The sequence below is a fragment of the Rhinolophus sinicus genome, linkage group LG03 (genome assembly GCF_036562045.2).
Source record: "Rhinolophus sinicus isolate RSC01 linkage group LG03, ASM3656204v1, whole genome shotgun sequence".
NCBI lineage: Eukaryota > Metazoa > Chordata > Mammalia > Chiroptera > Rhinolophidae > Rhinolophus > Rhinolophus sinicus.
Window position 1 is genome coordinate 195,520,806 of NC_133753.1, and position 25,929 is coordinate 195,546,734.

Genomic DNA, 25,929 nt, shown 5'->3' on the forward strand with positions numbered 1-25,929 from the left:
GGGAAACGCTGAGACTCGGCGCGGAGACGCTTTTGGGGCTGCTCTGTGGAGCCACTTTCCCACTCAGGCTGTCAGCGGATCCCCTCGCTCGTTGTTTTCGGGCAGGACGGGTGGCGGCGCTTTGGGCTTCCTCCTTGAAGGCGCCGGCAGGCCCGGGCGCCGCGCAGGCGCAGACCCGCCGGGGCCTCGCGCTGCAGCCCGGAAGTGCGCGCGGCCAGCTGTGGCGGCTCGGTGTGTGCGGCCGCTGTGCACGGCCACGTGGGCCATGGGGCGGCGGGCGCGGGGCCGGCGGCTCCAGCAGCAGCAGCAGCGGCAGCGGCCGGAGGGGGCGGCGGACGGCGCCGCGGGCGGCGGGAAGCGCAACGGGGCGGTAAGAGCCTGGACGAAGGCGGGCGGGGGCCCCTCGTGGCGTCTCCTACCCCGAGGCCTGGGGTGGTGAGGGGGCACCTCGGACCCTGGGTAGGTGCCCCTTTTCGTTCCTCAGGGCTGGGAAGGCGGGTACCCCGAGATCGTGAAGGAGAACAAGCTCTTCGAGCGCTACTACCAGGAGCTGAAGATCGTGCCCGAGGGCGAGTGGGACCGGTTCATGGAAGCGCTCAGGGAGCCCCTCCCGGCCACGTTACGAATTACTGGCTACAAAAGGTAGGGAGGGGGCCGTGCCTTCATCTCCTGGGGAGTTGGGGTTCGGATGCCCCAGCTACAGTGTTAAACACGCGGCCTGCTCCCGGAGAAGTGGTGCCTCCGTGCTGGGCGAGACGCGCTGCGTGTCAGCCTGTGGGTCCCGGAGTCGGGAAGCGTCGCGGGAGCGCGGGGCCCAATGGAACAGGTCGGGGGGCCTGGGGAGCGGAGCTAGGAGAAGACATGAAAATGCGAGCGGAGAAAAGGCCGACCCCTGGGTGTTCGTGAGCTGAGGAGGCCTACCCTTTGGAACACATGAGAATTGAAGGCATTCTCGAGTTTTTGTAAAGCTTCTAGTCCTTTCTCTCTTTTTAAATGTTTGTAGTTACATCTTTCCAAGATGAATTGCAAGTAAAAATGGAACTGTAGGACTATTTAGGAGGGAAGGGATGCAGTCGTATTGCATTTAGTTTATCAGCTTTTAGCGATGAAACAACGAGGATTGTTTAAGTTTTGAAGGAGTAAAAAGGCAGCAGTTAAAGAATGTCTTCTCTCCGTGCAAAGATGGTTTGAAACTTGCTTATTTTTTAATAGCCACGCCAAAGAGATTCTCCACTGCTTAAAGAACAAGTATTTCAAGGAATTGGAGGACCTAGAGGTGGATGGTCAGAAAGTTGAAGTCCCACAACCCCTGAGTTGGTAGGTACAACAAGGCTTCGTGCTGTTGGATGTTTCTTTGGGATTTTAACAGCATACTGTATGATTTGGGTTCCTGATACTCAGCTTTTTCCATTATCAGTGACAGCTGCATAATAGTCTTATTGTATAAACATTTATTCAATCAGATTCACTTACCAGGTATGGGATACCCATGAATTTCTCAGCAAGCAAGTAAAGTGGAAACTTACCAAGGTGTCTGATGGTTTTCTGTATTCCTCAAAATGCAGAAATAGATCATATTTTATTCTTAAGCTTTTGATACATAGTGAAATAAAATTCAGGAAAGTGTTTGTGGGGACCCTGTTTTGTAGGAGTATTAAGTATAGGACTTTACAACTTGGGCAGATTTCACTTTTTCCTTTTCATAGACTCAGAACTCTAAGATTAAATTATCCTAAAGTGTTCTTATAAAAGTGTTATTTTGACAGTTGTTTGTAGAGAACACCTAATTGTCATTCTGTTTGTTCTTTTTAATGTCTGGATTGAGGATTTCTCATAGATGTTGTATGTATTTACAGAGGTTGATTTTTCCTTAATGTTTGAGGTGTAAAGGTGTCAGTGGTGGTTTTAATTGATTCTCAAAGACACAATAATTTTCCAAATAGGAGTTTAAAGACTCAGGAACTAAATTTGAATTACATGACTAAAAATGTAGTTCTTTGAGATTATTTTGTTTCATGTTAAAAATCTACAAAGATTTTAAACATTTGTTGGTTTAAAAAAGTTGTTCTTTAAGCTATATAAGAAACATTTTTTTATTCATTTTAACAGTCAGTCAGTTTTATCTGAAAGTTCTTAAGTATATTTTTTCCTAAGATTGATAGCTTACAAAATGTTAATTACTTAGAGTAGAATTTTAGTCTTGTTAGGATAAGTTTACATATTTAGCTGTTAGAAATTCGCTCTAAGGCACATAGGGAAATATTCACTCAAGTTATATCTAGACGGCTTGTGTGGATTTGAAAAATGAAAATTAACCTATTTATAATAAATAATGACGTGCAGAATTCAAATTATTGATGTTGGTGATTTGGCAGGGTGATAACTCACGTGATTGTCTGTCATTACAGACAATTCAGGGTTGCTAGAATTATATAAAATTAGGTGTTTAGCTATTCAACCTGGTAAAGGTTGCAAAGGGAGAGCAGATTTTGTGGAATATTATTGGTGCAAAAGTAATTGTAGTTTTTGCAATTTTTGACCTTTTAAACTGCAGTTACTTTTGCATCAACCTAATAATAACAAATAAAGCCAAATTTGAGGTTACCCTTACCATTTCACCTCTAATGAGTCCAAAGGGAGTATTTAAAACTAAAATCTTTCTTAATTGCCTGGTAAGTGTGATTGTATTTTGTTTTTATACCGGGGGTGCCCCAAAAAATGTATACAAGTGGACACTTTGGTCAGCCTTGCTCAAGCGGTAGTTCACCATAATCAGAAGTGTCTGGACTCTGATGGTAACCACTCTGAGCACCTCTTGTCATTGCAGAAGTCAAGCGTGACTTGTATTCGTCTTTTGTTATCAGTGTATATTAAGTATTACAACTTTAATAGTTTTTTTTTCTTTCTTAAAATGTGTATACATTTTTTTGGCACCCTCTATATTTTTGAAACAGGTTAAATATTGAAGAAGCAACCAGGCATAGGAAATAGAACCAAAGCACTTGGGACATTTGGAGGTTGACTGAACAGATTCAGCCAGTTTAACTTTTGTCACTCGGTAGAGAGAACTTTTCAAATGTATCTCGTCATACCTGTTGAGCAGTGTCTTAAAATCTTAACTCCTGAGGTGGTTTCTGTGAAATAATCATTGAAAGTTTTCAAAGCAGTCAAATGTATCATTTCCACACTTTCTGGTTTCATTTTCATGGCTGTTAACTCAGCTGCAGTTTGACACATGGAAACATTGTGACCTCGCATTGTTAAATTGACCTTATTATAACACCTACGATTTAATAATTGCTACAACTGAAGATTTTATCACCGAGTGCTGTGTTATGCTTAGCTAGGCTTTGGGTTAAGTGAGAATGGCTGTGTGTGTCATATCAGTGTAGTGATCTGTGCAATTGGAGATCAGTGGACTGGAGCAAGCCAGGTTTAAAACAACACGCATTTCCTGATCAGTGACATCGTCATTTATAGCAAGTTGAAATACAGTCACAGAAGTGGCAGAAGATGCTTCATTCTTAGGTCTGTAAAAATAACAACCTAGGAGCTCAAATTAATGCATTGGTAGTTTCCAAGGGTTTTTGACATATAAAACATTTCAGTATGTTATTGAACTGGTTTGTTTTAGAAATAGCGAAAAATGTAGTAAGATTGTAATCAAATATTTGTCATTCTGATACCTACCCTACCACATTATTTTGATTCCATGTGATCTGCACTCGAAGAAATTTGTTATCTTACATCTTTTTTTCAATGACCTCTAAAACACTGTTAACTGACCATCCATAGTGAGGAGCAGAGGAGTATCCACTTTTTCTTTGGATCTTGAGCATTCCTTGTGGTTTTACAGTGATACCATACGTGTGTGTCGCCTGAGACCTCCCAGGCTCCCCTGTTTCTGCCGGGGCCATGATACAGTGCGATCGTGCTCCTTAGGGCCCTGGGACATCCTGAAGGGCTGGCTGACTGGACTGGAGAGGGTCGTGGATGAATAAATAGAACAAAGTCTATGTCTCATTTGGTGTGTGACCTGGGTCAGCAGGAAGTTGTTAAGAGAGCACATTCATGCGTATGACCCATAGATGTCTTTTCTTTCTTTCTGGTCAGGTATCCTGAAGAACTTGCCTGGCACACAAATTTAAGTCGAAAAATCTTGCGAAAGTCTCCGCAGTTGGAAAAGTTTCACCAGTTTCTGGTTAGCGAAACTGAATCTGTAAGTAGAGTTCTTTAGATTTGTTGGTTTGCTTAAAGCGTTAAGTGCACGTTAGTATCGTAGTTATATTTTAACCATACTTGTCACTGGGAGCGATCAAGGAAAGGCACCTTTAAGTGTACATGCCACTTTAATGTGTGGTTATTTATATAGCTCTTCCTTCTTGGGCCGGCTAATGAATTTAATGGAGAATATCATCACAGTTGTCAGCCTGAGTGTTTCTGGCTACTCCTGGGTTTGGGTGGCTACAGACCTGGGGCGCCCACAGCACCCTGCTCCATAGCCTGCCATTCAGGAGACGACCACTTTCTTCTTAGGTGCACAGTGCAGCTGCTTGACCGACCGAGCAAGTCATGTTTTTATGGCTGTTACTTACTTTCCTAACAGGGAGACTTTTAAACTCACTTTTTATCGTTTCTGTTTTTTTCGTGTTTCTGTACTCCACCTTTGCCAAAACAAACAGACAAACAAACGTACATACAAAAAAACACCTAAATGGGGTGGGTTTGGTTCTCCTAAAACAACACCGCCTTCACCTCTGGGTTTCTTCCCGTCCCAGATTCTGGCGTAGAGTGAGCCTTCATCATTATGATCACTGCACTTTTTACCTTTAGCATCAAATTTTTACTAACAACATAGCTGTTTTCTCACATAATACGTGAAGTTTGGCTGTTGTAAGCTTTGCTGTTTCCTTTGTATTCTTTGGAATTTTTAATAGTCTCACATTTAAAATCAGAAGTTCCTACTATTTTCTAATCTCTTTGTAGCCAAGGAAACCTGTGTGTCAACAGATGCTAATTCTTTTTCAGTGTTCTGTACCCACGTGACAGAATTAACGTGCCTCCCATGTTTCCTTCCTGAAGCCACAACCGAGTTAGAAACCTTCCCCTCACCCAGTTCTGACCTCGACCCACAGCTCTTTCTTGCCATGGCGTCCGCCTGTCCATTTAGGTATCCTGGTAAACCTAGCTCCTGTTTGCCTCGCTTTCTAACCCTCTGCCCACCCCTCACCCCATAAGTTAGAAATAAACAGTGAGTACTGCCACATTCCTGGTTCCGTACTTGGACCAATACAGGGAAGGGTTCCCTGACTCAGCTTCAATCGAGATGCAAAGTCAGATAAAAATCAACGGACTGTTAGAGAGCAAGTCAGGTTCACAGAGCAGAGGATTTATGGGGAGTGGAGTGACACACAGCAGGGTACCTTGTGAAGAGCCAGATTTTGGTGGCTTCAAAAGGTGGCGGAGATGGGAGTTCTGTCTCGTAGCATATATCGCAGGGAACCAGTCTAGTTTTTGATGAGAAGTCAACCAGATAAGATACTCTTTGCGTTGTTGAAAGCTGGCTGCAAACCCCCTTCAGGACATATTTATGACTCAGTGCTAACTGCCGGATGTGTGGATCAAGGGCCCGATGTCCCCATCGCAGTCCAATGCTTATGGAAAACTTGGATGAAAACAGAAGACAGGCTTATCAGAAGCACATGTATAACCCAAAGCTTAGAACCAGTGTGCCCAGTGAATCAGTCAGTATTCAGCCTTCACACGCTCTTTGCTGGCCCGAAACCTATCAGATGAAAGTTAGGTGTGAATGTACAGCCTGTGTTTAGGTTCTGACAGTCAGGTGCACAAGTGATGGCTATTCGCGAACCAAGGACCCGGCTGTAATGGAGCGGAAGCCTGGGAGCTGATGTTTTATAGCCATTCCCCCCACCCCACCCCCGTTTACAGAATTCATTCTTCAGGCTGTTACAGTAGCGTTGTGATTGAGGCAAGGGCTGGACTTCATCGAGAACATGTCTAAATCTGAACAGGCAGTTTAGAGATGCCCGGGTCAACTAGCAAAAATCGTGAGAACAGATGATTTACTGAGGGAGGAATTTGAGACGATTTATCTTTGAGAAGGAAAGGGGAGCACTGGTTGATGTCTCCCATCTTTCTGAGGCACTTCTGAGGACTGGAAAGCAGACGTGGGCTGTCTCTACAAACGGGGAACTAAGTAATAGCAGTTGCAGTCTCAGCTGAGGGAACAGCTTGCCAGCGGTGACTTTCCTGTGCCCCTTTCGATTGCTTCCATTGCCTGAGGGGGTTCAGGGGCACTGTGTCTCGGAGATGTGCTCATCTGGCATCCTGAAGGTGGGGAGATGGGAGTATGTGAGCTTAATCTTTTCTTGTGTCAGATTTCTTTTATAAAACAATAGAACTTAGTATTATTCCTGCACATGTAACATCCTGGTGGTAAGTTTGGAATTCATGGCCATCCGTCCTTGGCCGGTGGGGAGTAGCCACCTACTCACTAGTATACAAATCTGTCCCAATGTTTGTGTGGCAGTGCTAACTCTCGTTCCGTGTATGAGTCTGGCCTTTTGCTGTGGCATCTGAAATTGGAAGTTTCCAGTATTGAAATGTCCTGCCTTTTTTAACGTTGCTGCTGATTTTGAAACATTTTGTTTTCTTAGGGGAATATCAGTCGTCAAGAAGCTGTTAGTATGGTCCCACCGCTGTTACTCAACGCCCAGCCTCACCATAAGGTACCGTGTGCGCCGCAGGGAATCGTGCGTGGGCTGCTGTCAGCGGCCCTGCCTCTGTTTGTTGAGACCTTTGTTTCTCAATATAATGAATTCTTCTTTGTTTGTTTTATTATATTATTTCTTTTCTTTTCACTTTGGATAAAGTAGAAAGGGATAGATGGTTCCTTTTAGTTTTTTTTGCATTTTTGTCCTATTTTGACAAGTCACTTAACTATTCTCCCATTTAAAGTTTGTTTTTTAATTTATTTATTTACTACACAGGTTATCTCAAGGGTCTTGACTGACTAAATCCGATTGAAAATTAGAGTGAACACTTGTTATATGCCGAGCTCTGTGCTGTGCTGTTACCGTAAATTGGTTTTTTACCCACACGTCCCTGTGAGGGTGGATGCTGCCACTGTCCCCATGTCTCCAAATGAGGAAATGGAGGCAAAGAAAAGTCGAAGTCACTGGCCCAAGGTCGCAGGGCCGGGCAGTGGCTGAGCTGAGATTTTGAGCCCAGGTAGCTCTGTCCTTGGCAGTATGTTACAGTGCTTCTCACATTTAGTATTTTTTCACTCATCCCTAAACGTGTCACTTTCCCTGGTTTCTAGTGCCACCTGTTCCCATCCTCTGTGGAGAGAGGGGCTTTATCACTGTCATTTGGAGCCTTCTACACAGTGGGATCCTGTCAGTTAAATGCATCACGTTGTCAATTCATTCTATAAAGAAATACATTCAGGGCTTGGAATAGAAATCAAGTACTAGAATGACTCGAATTGTTTTCAATTAAGTGTAGAATGTTTGTGTTCTTCAAATAAACATCAAGTATTTATTGCCGTTTACTAGATCTTAGACATGTGTGCAGCTCCCGGATCTAAGACCGCACAGTTGATTGAAATGCTGCATGCCGACATGAACGTTCCTTTTCCAGGTATGCACTGAACTGGCTCTTTGGAGGAGAGGGACGCTGCTGTGGTGGGCTGGAGACGAGGGAACCGTTAGAACGTTTCCTGAGCCTCTGAAAGGAGAGCTGGACAGTTTGCACGCTGCTGTCATTGGGACCCTAACCAGCACGCACGGGGCAAGGGGCCTTTAGCTAGTGGAGGTTTTGTGTGTTTTCTGTAACAACAAATGGTCTTCATTAAGCTGTAATAGATTGCGGTTTCCGCTTGAATTTTCAGTTGTCACAGTCCACATGGTGGGGTTTTGTTCCTGATTTGATTACTCACTGCCTTGGTGAGAGGCAGCGGAGTATAGTTGTTACGAGCTGAGGTTGGACTCCTGAAGTTCAAATCCCACCACCATTTGCAAGGCGAGTTGGTGACGTTATTAGATATCACGTGTGAAATGAGGCATCAGACCTGAACTTGGGGGATGTCATATAAGATTGCAAAGTGCTCAGAGAATGGCAGCTGTAATAGTATCACTGACGCTCCTTCACGGGGATTATTTTAAAGAAGTGAAAAATACTGTTCATAGTGTTTGTTAGCCGTTTACTAATTTCGTCTAGCTTTATCCCCCCTCCTTCCTTTTGTGTGAGCCAGCCGCTCTAGTTCCGTTTTAGTTGGCATGCTTGTTAACTGTGTTTTTTAAAAGTCCTCTTTTCTGTGATAAATATCCTTGCTAAACGGATTCTTATTTTCTCCAAATTGTTAGTAATGAGCCTCTTATCAGCCATGTTTTACATTTCAAGCTGTTTTAAAAGAGAGAGATTGATCATAACATGTTAATAGGCAATTTACCTTTTTACTGAAGGTGAGACAGGAACCAGGAGAAGAGGGTGGCACCCAGGGAACATCCCGGCAGTGGTCCTTAGCCAGGACAGGAGGTGGCACCCAGGGAACATCCCTGCAGTGTTTCTTAGCCAGGACAGAACGTGGCACCCAGGGAACGTCCCGGCAGAGGTCCTTAGCCAGGACAGGAGGTGGCACCCAGGGAACGTCCCGGCAGTGTTTCTTAGCCAGGACAGAACCTCCCAGCGACTCCTTGTTTTCCAGCACCTACGTCATCCTGCCAAACCTTGTTTGGCTCTGGTTGGGTGGACATCGCTCTCACCTGCCAGCCTAGAGGTTACTTGTGTCAGGAAATTGCCCTCCTGTGCTGCTTTTTCCCTGACACTACAACTTCACGTTTCCAGAGGGATTCGTCATCGCGAATGACGTGGACAACAAGCGCTGCTATCTGCTCGTGCATCAGGCCAAGCGGTTGAGCAGCCCGTGCATCATGGTGGTGAACCACGACGCGGCCAGCATCCCGAGGCTCAGTATAGAGGTGAATGGGAGGAAGGAAGTCCTGTTCTACGATCGCATCCTATGTGACGTCCCTTGCAGGTACCTGATTCTCAAGCAGCCAGAAAGCCCAGAATCCACCAAGGAAATAAGTCACGTACAGACCAATGAGCTGCACACATCCACAGTTACACGTGTGACTCCTGGCGACTAGCATGAAGAGTCGTCAGGGCCTCAGTCAGAGGAGACACTCAGGGTTTCAGTGACACAGCACAGCAAAGCAGAGTGAGGATGCAGAACAGAGGCGCGCTTTGGGTGAATGGTCTAAAAGGAGGGAGAAAGAACAGGCCTGAGGGGAAAAGAGCGTCCTCAGCTCCCAAGTGGTGCGTGGCAGATGCCACTGCCTGGAGGGACTTCCTCACCCCTGTGTTTCTGTTGGCACCAGCGAGTGTGGAGAACACCCTCATAGAATAAGGCACATTGGGTTTTATGGTGTCTTACGTTACCAGCCAATGAAAACAGGACTGCAAATCTTTGAGAAATGCATTTGTTCACATGCCTTTCTTCAAATTTTACACGTATGTTTTAGATTTCTAGAGTTTACCTTTAAAAGAATTTCATGGCATAACTGAAGAACCGAGTTTTTCAAAAAGAAACAAATCAGATGAAAGACGGCTGTTAAGTTGCCATGGCAGTGACGTGGGAGAGTGTCACAAGGCTGTAGTACCTTCTGAACTCGGGAATTTGTGGACACTAGAGTGCAGAAACTGCCACGGAACTTGTTAGCACTAAGTGTGGTACTTACGATACATCAATATTAAATTCATCTTGTTTAAATAAGTGGTGGGTTTCCCGCTAGGGGCAGAACTCAGTCTGAAAATTAGCTGGGAGCACTGAGTGTGGCTGAGTCTTTAAATACCTAGAAGAGTTTTCCTTTGAAGTAAATTTAAAATTGGTCATGAATTATATTCCTTTTTTTCTGGTTTGTAGTTTTCTAATTTTCCTTTGGATCAGCTGTTTCCTACCCCATCTTCTTTCGGTCAGCAGTGTAACTCATCTCATATTGTGGGAATGAGGGGACCTTATGAGCAAGCACTAAGTTGGGAGCTAAGGAAACCCCTGAAATTAGGGGAGAATGTCAACCCACCGCCATACAAGTGAGCGACAGCATTTGAAAATTATCTAACAGGACATTTTTGTCCTGTGCTTTTTCACCTCAAGAATGTGTGACTAGATCAACAAGGAGAATTAAATTTTATAGAGAGAAAGCCAGAGGCACAGGAATTACGCCAGAAAAGCTGGATAGCTAAAATTGGACGTGGACAGAAAGATTAGTGCAGCAAGTCTGTTCTAAAATTTACATGGAAAAAATATCCACTAAATAACACTAGAAAATAAGAATAGTTAACTGCTATATGGGAACTTTTTGGTAAAGAAATTAAATTGGCTTAATTAAATTTGCTGTGGAAAGTCCTTTATGTTTGTCATTATTCATGTACGTGTAAGATCAAAACATCTTAAACACGTTTGTTGTGTCTCTCCTGGGTCTAAAATTTAGCTTTGCTGGTATTTTCCTCAAATGGAAGCAAATTGCCGTCTCTAAACGGTGAATTAGGTTTCCTTTTCAAGTCTCTCCTTACTAAATTCAAAATTGAAGTATCATTAAAAAGTTGAATGCATTAGTATCCCCAGAACAGCAGTAGAAAGTTGATTGTAGTTATTGAGAATTTAGGCTGTTTTCTCATTGGTGTTTATAAAGTAACACCTGTTTTGTAGTTTAGTTTGAATATGACATGTTTGTTCAATGAACCATCTACCTGTGGAGAGTTTAAGTTCTTAAATGTCTTTCTTTCCAGTGGCGATGGCACCATGAGGAAAAACATTGATGTCTGGAGGAAGTGGACCCCCTTACACAGCTTGCAGCTGCATGGGTGAGTGAGGTGTGCGGACCAACAGGCAGGCTGTGGCCAGGAGACGGGGACGCTTCTGGGGGCTGCCCAGCCCAGGTTCCAGGACTGGCATGTTGGCTAAGCACCAGCACTCGTGGCCGCCTTCACCCTTCATGGGAGTTTGTCAAACAAAGTCTGATAAGCATCACTCAGTGTGCACACCACGTTGTGTGTATGCTTCAGTTTGTGTACATATCACAGGTAGTTGTGTTTAGAACCTTTAAGAGTAGCAAACTGAAGATTATAAACATTTCAGATATACGTTTATCAAAAATGCCTTCTATAAAAATTTCCTGTGACACTTCAAACATGTATTTTTCATGAAATGGCCATTTACCTTACTCCCTTACCAGTCTTTCTCCTGTTTTCTCTTTTGTGTTGAATTATTTTGTTTAACATTTTGATATCAAACATTTTTTCTCTTGAAAGAAAACTTGGAAAATTTTTAAAAGGAAAAACAAAATCTTGTAACTCAAAGATAACTTCTGTAATATGTAGTGTATTGTGGTTTTCTGTGCCTAAGAATTTTTATAGTACATGTTTTGAACAGTTTTGATTGTGCATTCTACAGAACTTTGTATTTTTTGTATTTAACATTAAAATTATACATTTTTAAGGGTAGAGCTGTGGATGATCTAAGGGTATGAATGAATATTAACCACTGGTAACTCTAGCGAGAATATTGTTTTTCTTAAATCACTGTTTTTGTGAAACAGGCATTAGGATTAGAATGTCCTAAGGAATACAGATTGTTCATAGAAAAGTCAAATATTTGTCCAAGTATGGAGACTTTTTAATAGTGAAATTCACCTAATATTTTGAATTTTATGCTTTGTTTATTGATATGTTGGGAAAGGTACACAGAACAGTCAAACCATTATTTATATAAATAGATGCTTTTTTTTTTTTCTCCACTTGAAACACCTTATATAGGTTGATTTTAACTTCACTTAAAACTTCACTTTAGGTTTTTGTGTTTTGTTTTTTTACGGGAATGGTTCATTTTACCTGGAATATTTTGTATTTTATTGTAAGTCCATCATAAGAACTTGTAACAAATGTGACGTGATAGGTGCTGATGAGGGACATGCTGTCTCGCTGTGACCGAGTATATCCCACCCTTAGCTTGCAGCTGCGGATTGCAACGCGGGGCGCAGAACAGCTCGTGGAAGGCGGGAGGATGGTGTATTCTACGTGTTCCCTGAACCCCATTGAAGATGAAGCGGTCATAGCATCTTTACTGGAGAAGAGTGAGGGTAAGCCTGCTCGATGAGTCTAGTCCAAGTCCATACTTTTCACACACTTTTTATTGCTGTGGTGTATATTCCTGCGGACCTTTTCCTGGGCATTTGTTTATATGATTAGCCTGTAAACCCTAAAATGAGCTATACCTAATTGAAAACATGCTTACATTATAGATTTGTCACATTTCATGAATCATGAGCCTTGCCCATTTTATTTAAGTGTGAAAGATCACATCTGATGCTTATCCCACTTATTTTTCAAATGTAATTGTGGTAAAATACATAATATTTGCCATCTTAACTGTATTTAAATGTACACTTGAGTAGTGTCAAGTGTGTTCACATTGTTGTGTCGCCAATCTCCAGAGCTCTTCATCTTGCAGAACTGAAATTCTGAACCCTTTAGGTTATTCCCCAGTATCCCCTCCCCACGGTTGTATTCTGTCTCTGCGAGTGTGACCACTCTTGGTGTCTCGTGTGAGTGCGTCGCAGTGTTTGTCGTTTTGTGCCTGGCTCATTTCCCTGGGCTGGAGTTCTCAGGGTTTATCCATGCTGTAGCATGCGTCACCTTCCTCCCCTGGTCAGGTGGAATACTATTCCATTGTGTGTGCGCTCCACATTGTGTGTATCCAGTCGTCTGTCTTGGACGCTTGGCTGCTTCCTCATCTTAGCTCTTGGAACAGTGCTGCCGTGACCGTGGCTGCACACACCACCCTTTGAGGCCCTGCTTTCAGTGCTGGGTGTGTGCCCAGAGGTGGGATTGCTGCCGACAGGACAGTTCTGTGCTTGAAGACCCTCCGTACTGTTTCCCGCAGCAGCTGCTCCACTGTGCGTCCCCACCAGCTGTGTACAAGGCTTCCACGTGCCCACGTCCTTGCCTGTACTTGTTCTTTTCCGTGGTTTGGATAGTGGCCTTCCCAGTGGGTATGAGGTCTTAGAGCACTGCTTTATACTGAGGGATGGGCAGACTCGGAAATATTCTGAAACAGCAGTTCCCATCATGTTCTGATGCAAAATACTCTCATGGTTTCACTGAAGTGATAAGCTTTCCCATCATCTTCTCCTTAAAGCAAACAGTGAGGAATTTCAAACTTCCAGAATAGAACGCTACCAAATGTGCTACACACGTGCGTACGACATTAGTGGAAACATAAATACTGAAACGAGTGTGCATTTCCTGGGACGTACGGTAACCATAGTAGGTTCTCAGTGGTTGATGGGTCGGTGCTGTGGGTCAGGCCTCCCTGGTCACCGTTAGACCTGCAGTGAGGGTGTTGTGTTTGTTTTTGTTGGTCTACAGAAAGGTGTGGTTTCTGAGTGCTGTTCTTTGTGCGGTCCTAATCTCCACATCCTTGGTGCTTTACTTCAAAAGGCAGCCGAAGGGAAGGGCGGGGGCTGATGGAACTCAGTAGTAAATTAAGTCGGGGTGTCCAGCCCGGAACCTATTTTGTTCCTGGGCAGGTGGACTCCGGTGTAGGTTTTGCTATCACAGTCTCCGGTGGCCTGCGGCTGTTTCAGACCACACTGGAGACCTGGCTTCATCGGGCGGTAGACATTTGCTGGGCTGCGTACGGGACAGTTGCTGGCGATTGTGGCTGGACGGGTACAGTCCCCACCTGAAAGTGTCCAGACACTTCGCTCTAGGACGGGCAGTCAGTAAACATTCAGTCTACACCCGCTAGGCCAGCGTTGGCGGCTTCTGACCCAGATGCTGGCGGGAAGGCGCTGTTGAGCGCTGGACGGTGTTAAGACCAGTTTCCATAAACCTGCACTATTATTTAGTCTCGCTTTGAAAAGGAAGCCTTCAGGCCCACTAGTGGGAGGCAGGGCCGTGCTTTTGTCACACGTGTCTACCGCTCGGCGCCCCTTGGCGGTTCTCTGGCCTTGCTTTTGTAGTTGTCCGAGTTTCCCTGGCTTCTGGGGCTTTGTTGGTGGGTCCTCCTCTGAGGCCGTTAAATCTGTATCGGGGTCCATTCATGCGGAGGTTTTCCAGCCCCGCCTCACGGCTCCTTGTAATACTGCTACTGCAGACACAGTGGTTTTCAAACTGCACTGGTACCCGGGTGGGCAGTTTTAGAAAACTAACTTGGGCCTAAAACTGAATGTTTAAAACGTTCCATAGTTCACTTTAGATGTTGCTTTTTGGTCTTAGAATGTTAGAAAGGCCCGAAGACCCGTGTCCTCCAACTGGGTTGTGTCTGGAAACCCAGGAGCGGACCATAGGCTGGGAGCATCCTGGGACTCTGCAGCTTCTTCCTATTTCAACAGCTTTATCGAGCTCTTCTCATTTACATCCTGTAACATGCACTTGTTTGCAGCGTACAATTCAATGATCTTCACTAAATTTACTACGTGGTTGCATAGCCCTCACTAGTCCAGTTTTAGCCCGTTTGCATCACCCCAAGCAGAGCCCCTGCCCATTTGCAGGCATTCCCTGGTAGCACCCCACGCAGGGGTCATTAATGTGCGTTGTGTCTGTGGTTTTGCCCTCCTTGCACATTTCTGTACAGAGAATCATGCAGTCAGTACTATGTGACCTTTTCCATCTGGTTGCTTTAACTGGGAAGAATGTGAAAACTTCTTTTTTTTTTTTGATACATAGGTGCCTTGGAGCTGGCTGACGTGTCTTGTGAACTGCCAGGACTGAAATGGATGCCTGGACTCAGACACTGGAAGGTAACCTTTCTGTGAGGACTGCTCAGAAGGGCAGGTACACCTTAGCGGCTTTCGGAGTCAGCAGGTTGCAAAGCAGCTGGGGTAACTTGGGTAATGCTGTGGTTGGTTATGCAGTTTAGAATCAGTTTCAAAGTTATAGATAATAATAAATGTGTGATTATACATATTTTTCGCTGGCAGTGGAATAGTTTTCCTGCCTTTATTCTCCAATTAGAAATCACCTTTGTTTACTCTCATCCCCATAAGTACATTTGGTTTTAATTGGCTAAGACTCAAGCTTCGTTTCCAGTATGAAACAATTCACTTTACAGTTTTAAACCAGAAACAATCTGAGGCTTGATTTTTCATTTGTTTATTTTTTAACCACGTGGAAAATGCTTTTTTATAAAATGATTGTCCTGTTTGAGTCATAAAAGAGTATCTCATTTTATCTTTGCAAATAGTCTTCCTAGCTTTGGAGGAAGTGGGAGTGGCCATTTGTCAGGTTTGCGAGCTTGTACCCGGGCACCCTGTGATTCTTCTTACGAGTCGAGAGAGCCGGTGGTTTGGATCCCGTCCTTGTTTTGCAGGTCATGACGAAAGACGGACATTGGTTTGCAGAGTGGGAAGAGGTTCCTCACAGCAGACATACGCAGATTCGGCCGACCATGTTCCCACCCAAGGACCCGGAAAAGTTACAGGCCATGCACCTAGAGCGCTGGTGAGTTGGTGGGGCCCTCCATTTGGGGACGATGGGAGGTCAGGCCCTCGGGCATTCCTGGGAGCCTGGGCTGTGCCCGCGGCCAAATGCAGGTGTGTGACCTTTCCAACACCAGCAACTTCTCTGTGCCCGTTAGCTGCTGGCATCGAGCCTTTGTGAATAATGAATGTGGTCAGAACCTAAATGGTGGTGCACTGGGTACTGAATTGACTTTTTACATATTGTGCATTGACTGTTCCGTGAGGGAGGGCTGTGTGGGTATTTCCAACAAGACATGCCTTTCTATCACAGGTCATCTTTAGAGTATTTGTCTTAAAGTTTAATACTAAAAGAATGTGTTTTGGATCAGTTATAAAGTGAGAATTGTGTGGTGTTTTTTTTTCAGTCTTAGAATATTACCACATCATCAAAATACTGGAGGGTTCTTTGTGGCTGTATTAGTGAAAAAGTCTTCAATGCCATGGAATAAACGTGCACCAAAGGTAAACATCTTCCAAAATAACAGCGTGTACCATGTGATCTCTTTGTGCATTTAAGGCAGGAACTGACAGGTCAGTGGAACGTTTTGTGGGGAGTAGAAGATGGCTGAGCCTGAATGTGTGTGGGGGTGGGATTCATTTAAATTTTGAGTTTGCCAAACAAAAAGCAATTTCTTATAAGGGATAGGTAGGTGGAAAAGGCAGACTTTGGGGAACACATTTCTTCTACATCTTAAATTCAATTATTTAATAAAAATGGAAAGGAAAAGACTTAAAGAGCGCTCTGTGTTCAAAATGAGAATGCCACCTCCATTTCCTGACTGCTCTGTGCTCTCACTCCCTGTGGCTGGGTTCAGTTCAGCCTCTTTTAAGTCGACAGAATTCGGCTAAGCTCCAGCCAACCTGTTCTCACCTTGGCCATGAGCGATAATGACAGACTGTCCAGGCCTGGCTGAAAAGGAAACGCCAAGGGCCTGACCCGCCGTAAGCAGCGAAACTGCCTCCTGGGTCCTCGGGTGAGAAAGGGCCACCTTGGGAGTCCTGACACACAGTTGCAGTTTAATGTGCTGTCGTATCTACGAGCGTGATGCTGCTTAGGCTCTGTGTCGGCCTCCGTAATCGCAGGACATGCTCTGTGGTCATAGTCTGAGGGTCTGTATTCCTTTCAGATCCAAGCTTAAAAGAGCACAAGTGATGCTTAGACTGGAGAAACAGTAAGGAAACAGGTTTCTGGGGTCTGGTCGGTCCAGACTAACACTGAGGGAGCCTCACACCGTACACACGGGATGCCCCACAGGGGGCTTAGGCTGGGGTTAGGCTCCAGAGCGTTTCCCTGGCAGGGCAGGCCCCTGGGTTTCTTGACGCTGCTTGGTCCCCAAGTCCCTGGCCTGGCGCAGGAGAGCTGTGCATGCTCCGTGCAGTGTCCCCACTTGGACATTCAACCAGTTTTCTTGAGCCATGTTTAAAAAGGAAACATGGAAAAAGTGAAATCAGTTGTAATAATGTTTTATTTATCCAAGTATATTTAAAGTATTTCCATATAATAAAAATAACATGTTATTAGTAAGGCATTTTATCTGCTGTCATAGTTTTCTAAAAGAGTGTGCACTTTACACTCTAAGATACACCTTACGTCTTATCTACACTGGTCACCTTTGCAGCCGTCATACAGCACATGGCTGGTGCCCTCTGTGCCACACAGCACAGGTCTAGAGCCTGTTACACATATGTGCACATTACATTTACTTGCATTTGGGGCTATGTTGACATTTTGTCATGTAGCTGGTTACGTAGGTGCTTAACCTACGTCAAAGGGTTTTGAAATTTTCCTTCTGCCTGTCTCCTTTGATGTGGTGTCATCTAAATATTATTACTTCTTCCCTTTTCTATTACTCTATTCGGTTCCTATTCATTTCGTTGAGGACATATGTTTCGGTCACCTGTGCGGCACCCAGCTTGGCTCTCCTGGGGCCACACCGATAACAGATTCTTCGTGTTGGGGACCCTGGCAGGTAGCTGAAGTGAAGGCATTAGACGCTGATCTAGAATTGGAGTCAGGGAGAAACACATGGACGTAGGGCTCCTGGTGTTTGGAGGAAGGCAACAGTAGGTCCTTGAGATGGAATAAGGCTTCGTGGAGAAAGGGCCATTTGAGACGCGCTCTGAGAAAGGAAGGCAGTGTTTCCGGAAGCGCAGGTAGGGCAGGAAGGGTGGGCGCCATCCCTGGGTTTGTCAGGAGGTTTGTGGTGGGGTTTCGTTTTTTGCTTTTTTTTACATTTAAATAAATTATTCTCTGGGAGGCAGTGTTGTGTAGTGTTGATAGCTCTGGGCTCTCACCGTATGGCTTGGTGGACTCGGACACAGTTAGCTTGCTGCGCGCATGTGTCTTCACGGGGACTGGCGGTTAGCACTGTTACCGATCTTGTGAGTTGCTAGGACACATGCTTTTAAATAACTTTCATATAAGATTTTTATATAAGATACATATCAACATTTTAATATAAGTAAAACATTTTCCTCATTCTCAAAACCAAATTTATGCCGGTGCTGCAGTTCAGAAGCTCAGGACACAGTAGGCGTTTCCTTGGTCCCTGGAGGTGTCCTCTTCTGGTTTCCAGGCCTCTGCGCCAGGCGCCCTGAGGTTTCACTGCCCTTCCTTATGTTGCATTTGGTCGTGGCCTTGTCTTTCCGGCCCTCCCCCCAGCCCCAATATTTTAGGGATGGCGTTGACTCATTTGTGTCCCTCAGTGTGCCTTAGCAGAGCAGGTGCGAGCAGCGTTTTAAATGAAGACAGGCTGGCATGGTTGGCCTCCACTAGGAAATGGGCTGCCTGTGCTCTTTATGACGTTAACGTGCGGTTGGTTTTAACCTCAAGAAACGGTGTTCGTGAGTTGGTAATATATCTCAAATACTCAGTTTAAAAAATTCTGTTATCTTTTATGTAGAAAGTGTTGTGGAAAACAGCTCAGATGGATTTTGTGAGATCGGTGTTTAGTTCTTTATAGCAGCGTAAAGCAGATTGAGCGTGTGTGTCACGGACTTGTTCCCTGTGACAGCTGCAGGGGGACGCTGCAAAGCCGAGAGCGCCTGTGCACCCCAGCCCTGCGGGGCCCTCAGAGCTGGACAGCAAACCAGTCCCTGGAATGGGCGACGCAGAGACAGCTGAGAGAACTGAGGACTTAGAGAGTAATGGAAATAAGAAAGATGGCGTGTGTGGGTAAGAAACTGGGTTCTGCTTGAGCCCCACGTTCTAGTTCTCCCCGGCGCGCAGACTGACTGGGGTCCCAGAGCCTTCCCTGCTGGGGGTGGGGCTGTCCTCCCACACAGTCAAGGTCAGTGCCGATGAGCTGATGCTGTGCGTGCGTGTTGCCACCTGCAGGTAGAGCCTGGAGGCCAGCAGAGCCTGCGTGTGCAGAAGCCTGAGCTGCACAGCGGGGCGAGGGGAGGGCGGGAAGGGAGAAGGGTGCCGTGGGCAGGGAGCGTTGTTGCCCGGGTCCCAGAGCCCTGACCGCATCCCACCCTCTTAGTCCTCCGCCGTCGAAGAAAATGAAGTTGTTCGGCTTTAAAGAAGACCCGTTTGTGTTCATTCCTGACGACGACCCGTTATTTCCTCCTATCCAGTAAGCCTTAAGTCAACCTTTTAATTGTTCATTTAAAGACGTTTGCTTGGGTTACAGATGTGTAACCAGGTACATTTAACCGTAGTTTTTTATTTAGCTGTATATAGCATTATCTGCCCTTTTTAACTGCATGTTAGAGTGGATGAAACTTTAGAGTGTGTTTACTGAACGCTTTAAGGGGAGCAGTAATGAGAGAAAGCCTGCTGCCCCCAGGTAAAGACGATAGGGACCTGGAAGAACTTGGGCTGTGATCCCGAAGGGAAATTAGTCGTTGAGCTATGACCTCAGAGGCCAAGGCTGCCTGACTGCGTCCGGGGTGGGAAATGAGGGAGAGCAGGTCTGGGTGGGAGGTGGGGAGCCTAGCTGGGCATTTCCAGGCAGGACAGAGAGGACAGGTGCTGAGGGTAAGTGTCGGATTCTCTCCTTGTTCATTACGTTTATGCATGTGTTTACCATCGTGGTCACTTACACTGTCTGGTGGGCAGCTGGTCCTTTGCACACGTGTGTAAGAATCCCTGTTAAAACGTCTCCCAAGCAGTGGTGGTCTTGGGTCCTTGTCGGTGGATAGCAGTTCAGGGAGAGAAGGTGTCTGTTTGTGGAGGGCCTTGGCCTCGACGTGCCACCTGAGGCGGGTTAAGGTTAGAGACGGGCGTCCGCAGCGGAGCTCAAGGGCCCTGCAGTCACCAGCTGTCATCGGGGTGAGAAGGATGCTTAGACACAGTCTGTTGGCCTTGGAGCTCTGCTCTTGTAAACAGCCCTGCCTTGTTTCTAGGAAGTTTTACGCTTTGGACCCTTCCTTCCCGAGGATGAATTTGCTAACTCGAACCACAGAAGGGAAGAAAAGGCAGCTCTACATGGTCTCCAAGGAGCTGAGGAACGTGCTGCTGAACAACAGCGAGAAGATGAAGGTAAGCGGGAGGCGCACGTGCGGCGGCTGTGTCACGAGGGCGGCTGCCCAGGTTCCCCATGGCGGGGCTGGGCCTCCGCCGCTCCCTGTGTCTGTGATGGCGTGGCTGTCACGGCCTGCACCCCTTCTGTGCCGGTGTCGCCCGCACTGTGTGTCACAGGAGGAAGGTGCAGAGGGTCTGAAGTGGCTCCTGTGGCCTTTGCTGTTACTTGTTCCCATGTTCTGCAGAGTTTGCCGGCTTGAGGCCTGTTTTCATTTGCTTTACTGTTTTTCCAACTCCGGTTGCCCTTTGCCTGTGTCATTTATGGCATTACAGCCCCAAGTGTGGGCTGCAGGTCCCAAGGTCAGCGTGTTTTCAGAGCAGTCCGAGGACGTCCGTTGCCTTTTCTCACTCACTGGTCTCGCATGTCCACTGGGGGGGTCCAGGGTGACGGCATCCTTGCTCCTGATGGCCCGTGGACGTGCTTACGTCTTCCTGTGTTTTTGGGGTTTCCTGGTTTCCGTCTCTTGTGGTGGTTCATTAGTATAAGCCACATAAACCAGAGCCATCGGAGAGGATTAGTCGGGCCGTGAAAACCCCTGGGAGCCCCGCTTTTAGTCAGAAGACTGCAGAGTTTTCCTTCTTTGCAGTAGCTACGAAAAACTGCCTCCGTGTGGTGGAGGGATTATTTTACTCGATTACCCTGATTTATTTCTGTGTGTGTTTCATTCTGTTTTCTCACTTACAGGTTATTAACACTGGGATAAAAGTCTGGTGTCGGAATAACGGCGGGGAAGAGTTTGATTGTGCTTTCCGGTTAGCACAGGAGGTGACTTGGGGACTAGATGTGGTGGCACAGACCATGAGCAAGTGGGACGCAGTCAGCGCCAGTCAGTGTTTCTGAGCCAGTCTGACGGGTCTAGGTGCCTCAGCCGCGCTGGTGCTTACCCCCCTTGGAGTGGTTGAGCTCCCCAAGGGTGGGTTGCCTGCTCTGGGGGACTTTTGCCTATGTATTACAGATTGGATGCAGGCGCAGTGGTGAGGGGCCAGGCAGAAATGGCCCTGGGAGAGGTCCCGAGGGCACCGACTGCTCACTTTATACTGGGAAGGGGGTAATCACTTCCATTCATAATGGTGACCTCTTTGTTCCCACAGGGAATATATACGTTGTATCCGTTCATTAATTCAAGAATCATTACTGTATCATTGGAAGATGTTAAAATTCTATTAACCCAGGAAAATCCATTTTTTAGAAAACTTAGCAATGAGACGTATAGCCAAGCCAAGGACATGGGTAAGCAGTTTGACTTGCTGAGAGGTTAACTTGTCCTTGTAAGGACAGTGCAGAGGGTGGTCCCTTCTGTTGTGTCTTTCTCGATCTTACATTCAGTGCCCTGACTGTCAGTTTCCAGAGGGCTTTGTGGAAACATGTCTCAGTGTGCTGGGGTTACCCGACTTCCCCAGGCCCTGCTGGGGGCCCTGTGCCACCCAGCCACCTGCCGTGGTCTGCAGGGATTGGGGCCTGGCCAGCTCACCAGCCAGCACTCCAGGCCATCTGCCCGCCACCAGACGGCGGCCAGGAAAAGGCCCCACGTGGAAGCAGAAGAAAGGGAGCCTTGGGTTTGTCTTCATGAGGCTGAGACCACCCCCCAGCACAGGCTACCGGCTTGGTTTGGCATTTTAATCAGTCCCATTGACGGAGAAGGTGCCGTCCTGCCAGCAGTTGCCACAGCTTCACTAGGCAGCCCAGTGGGTTCTGGTCACACCGGCAATTTTGTATTTCAGAAACCTCCCCTTCTGCTCACTCCAGTGCTCTTTTCACCTAAGAGCACAAGAGTTCCACCGATGAGTCTTGTTTTTCTTTTCACTCTTGTTTATTTTTGTTGTTCAGTATTTCTGGCTCATGTTGATGAAAACTGAACAAATCCGTTATTGCAGTTTTATGACCTCAGGTCCTATGCTTAAAGCTAGAGGCCTCAAGAACCTGAAATAGGCTGTGTTGAGTCCGTCTCATGTTGTCTCCACAGGTGTAACCACAGTTTAAAGTAGATTATTTTAAAGGGTAAAAGAACCGTTTGTACTTATTTTTCTTTTTCAGTCCGACATTTAGATGATTACAGTATACATTTTGACATTTTTAATGTGTTGTTTCATGCGGTTTCTGGGAGCCGGGGCAATTATTTAACATTGACGTTTGAGACTTAACCACTAGCTTGTCCCTGCCCCCCTGCATCTGACAGAGCCTTGCCGAGTAGCTTCCGCTGAGCTCTGGTGGTCTGACTGGCCCTCTTCCCCACTGTCCCCAACCAGTGTCTTGACTGCGCCACCTGGCTCAGCTGGCTGGTGGAGTTGTGTGTTTAGAAAGTCCTTTCTCCAGGAGATCCTGCAGACCAAGAGTGTAGATTATTTGTGTTCTGTTGCCGTGATTCTGGGCACATGGACGTGCTCACCAAAGGAGTCCGCTGACTGGAAAGCTCAGAAATGCTGGTCTGTTTCTCTTGCAGCCAAAGGGAGCATTGTCCTGAAGTACGAGCCGGACCCTGGGTAAGTGACGCAAGCAGCATGTGTGCTGGCGCATGTGGGGGCGGGAGTAGGACAGCAGGTGACTGAGGGCGGGACAGGGCCGAGTGGTGTACCCTGTCGGGTGTGCATTGGAGCAGACGAGGTGAACTGGGCAGTGAAGGGACGGGAGCGGCAGTGATGGCTTTGGGTGTTTGCGCTGAGCTGTTGTCGTCTCCTAAAACACGAGGGAAGAACTAAGGAAGTGAAAATGCTGGAATAGTCATCAGATCGGCCTGGGTAGGCAGCTAGGTAGAAGCTTGGGAATTGAGAAAGGAAGTTCCAGGTACGGGCATTTGGGATTTGTGAGTGGCTACATCCTGTTTAAAGCGCTGCGGCCAATGTGGTAACTGAGGAAGACGATGTGGGAAAAGAAGGATCTGCCGGGTCTTGCCCTTCAGAGAAGTCAGTAAAAGTGGGAGCAGCATGGGAGGTGGGAGACAAAGCAGGAGAGAATATTGCAGAAGCCAAGGGGAAAGCATTCTGGAAACCCAGCTGGGAGAGAAGACAGTGCCCCAGGTGGAGGGTCCAGGAAGGCACCTGGCAAAGGCCAGGTGCTGGGGGTCGGAGTGGAGAGCTGGTGCAGATGACGCTTTTGAGATGTTTGCTGTGAAACGATGTGTGGGGCCTTCCCGGGTGAGTGTTTGGGTCAAGAGAAGGTTTGAAGTGGGAGGTGCTGCTTCTGTACTGACAGGAGGACCAGGGCAACGGGAGAGGCCGTCAGGGTCTCAGGAATGCGGGTGGGTTTACACATCACTTGGGCAGACCTAGAATGGTTTTTCTCTCGGGTTTAAGTAACAGTACTGTGGATTGCTGTAGAAAACTTTAGGACATTTTAAAACGTGGATTTGCTTTTGCCGATACAAACACTAGTTTCCGGTGGTTAAAGTACACTGGTGAAAAGACAGCTTCAGGAGTTATTACATTGAAAAGAGAGAAAATGGGAGTTGGGGAAATTCTTGTGTTTTTCTCTCGGGTTTTGTTTTTGTTTTTAATCCACTTACTGTCCATGCTTTACCTTAGGGAAAGCACTATGGAAAGGTACTGCTGTGTTTCCCTCTCTTTTTAGTAGTTTATTTCTCTTGGTTCAGGCCCTTCCATTATCTCTTCCTGTTTGTTATTTAAAAATGTAATTAAGCCTTTACTCTGTGTTTGTCCCGTCCTTAGCCGCTGGTGCCTCACGTCAAGTAGGTTTGGGACACGTGGTTAATGAAACAGGGCCTGTAGGAACCTGAAAACTAGACCAGAGTCACATTTCACGTTTGACAGAAGTCAAACAGCTTCACACGTAGCAAATAGTGGTCACGCGTAGTACATGGTACGCGGCACCGAGTAATATAGTCAGTCAGTGCCGTCTTGCTTGAGGAACGGGGAGTTGATGCGCCCTGCGAGCAGGCAGGCACTTCTGTAAGGTGGGACCGAGCAGAGTGGAGGAGGCCGGGTGCTTTGGACCCAGATGACACTCTGTGCTGGAAACAGTGGGGCATGGTGTTTCCCGGGGGGGAGGGGGTCGTATCCTTACGTGAGTGGGTAACCGAGAAGAAGTAGAGTCCCTGAGACCAAACTGGGGAGCACTGAGTCGCAAAAGGATGGGCGGCCCCGGGTCCCAGTCCTGGCATTCCAGCCTGCTGGCTGTTACTTGGGGCTGAGGTACCTGGCCTCCAGGGAGCCTGTCTGTTCTTCTGTAGAATAGACAGCAGACTGTGAGGGGCAGTGAAGTAACGGGACCGAGATGTCTGGTGGTCGGGATGAGGCGTCACAGATGGGGCTTCGTGTATGAGAAGAGTCAGTGTAGAAATGCTCACGTTGGACGTGTTGTGGGAAATCTTGGAGCTCTTAGCAGAAAAACGGGCCAACCTGAGGGTGCTGATAACACTCAGAAAACCTCCCTGGGATCACAGACTAAAGTGCCTTTCGGGGGTTTAAGGGTAGATTCTTTCGGAGAGACTGCATAACTTCAGATGCAGTGTTGAGGATTTCCCCTACTTACACGGAGCCGTTTTGCTTGTAGGAAACCAGATACCCTGCAGTGTCCCATTGTGTTATGCGGATGGCGGGGAAAGGCCTCAATTCGAACTTTCGTGCCCAAGAATGAGCGGCTTCATTATCTCCGGATGATGGGGCTAGAGGTGTTGGCCGAGAAGAAGAAAGACGATACCGTTCTGCCAAATGAGGGTGCGGCTGGCTCTGCGCCCCCGGAGGAGGAGGACGAGGGCAGTGCCGAGCAGGCTGCAGAGCCAGCTGCCAGTCCAGATGCCAGCACAGGCAGCAGCCCAGCGGGGGCCGCCCCGCCCCGGTGAGCAGACCCAGGCAGGCCCTGGGGCGGGACTCTGCACAGGCCCTGCCGTGGGGCGCACCCACACCCCGAACGCCTGACCCGAGAAGACCGGAGACTGGCAGAGTAATGGAAGCATCCACGAGGGATCTCGGTACTGCTTTCATACGGAGCGGAAGAATAGGATTGTTCTAGCGTGTTAGGAGTCGCTCATTTCCTTTGTTCTTTGGTGAAGCCGGGGCCGGTGTGCCTGGTGTAGGCAGTGGACTTTCACAGTTGAAGTCTTACTTCCATCAAGAAATGCAGCTGCCCTTGCAGAAAGTTTCAGGTCCCTTCTGTTACGCCTACATTGGTGTTAAAGTCCAGTTTCTCTTTTCATTATTATTTATAGAAAGAATCTATATCTCCTTATGAGTCCTCGGGAAACTGTACGGGCAGCTTAATAATCGCGTGTTAAGTTGCACATTAGCGGTGCGACCTTCGTATGCAGTGGGGTTAACATCTGAGGTCTCAGGTGGCTTCTGTGCCTTTGTAATAAAGGGTAAAAGAAACGTCAGTGTAAGACAAACTGTATTGTGACTCGTGCACTCATGAGGGTTTTATGTGCTTTTATTGAATGGAGTGCTTTGCAATTTTAATGTTTAAATAGGGTTTGGGATCCTTGGAACACTTAAGTAAAGAGTTACTAATGATACTGTATATGTGTGTCTGACTTGTTTCATCTTCGTGAGGCAGAGGAACAAACTTATTTTGGGTAAATGGAAATGTTGGAATTAAAGCATTCTTAGCTAGTAAAAGGAATATTAATGTGAAGTCGGCCCTTGAGGAACATGAGTGGTTTGGTTTCAAAGCCTCTTCCTGTGTGTTCACCTCTTGTCCTCCAGAGGGCGGTACTACGGCCGCAGCTGCAGAGACAGACGGGCGGGTACAGGTTAGGCGAGCAGCTTGTGAGTCTCCGGGACTGAATGGGCCCGCAGGCACTGGCTAGAGCACCTGCAGGGGGCATCGAACAGCAGGAGCTGTATGACCTCTTCAGTCAGTCACTTAGTACCTGCTGCGTGCGGGCAGGGCTCGGGGCGGGA

The 25,929-nt window shown here is 46.8% G+C and overlaps 1 protein-coding gene across 1 annotated transcript; it reads left to right on the forward strand.

Annotated features, from left to right (window-relative positions):
• Window positions 1-131: 131 nt before the first annotated feature.
• Window positions 132-25,546, forward strand: NSUN2 (NOP2/Sun RNA methyltransferase 2). Its single transcript, XM_019743365.2, has 19 exons — window positions 132-370; window positions 485-642; window positions 1,213-1,317; window positions 4,114-4,219; window positions 6,678-6,749; window positions 7,578-7,662; window positions 8,869-9,061; window positions 10,816-10,890; window positions 12,034-12,164; window positions 14,755-14,828; window positions 15,398-15,528; window positions 15,914-16,010; window positions 18,563-18,723; window positions 19,034-19,126; window positions 19,899-20,034; window positions 20,762-20,842; window positions 21,169-21,307; window positions 22,518-22,557; window positions 24,584-25,546. Exons 1-19 carry the CDS (start codon window positions 266-268, stop codon window positions 24,870-24,872), a joined length of 2,271 nt encoding a protein of 756 aa, XP_019598924.2. The 5' UTR covers window positions 132-265; the 3' UTR covers window positions 24,873-25,546.
• Window positions 25,547-25,929: the final 383 nt, after the last annotated feature.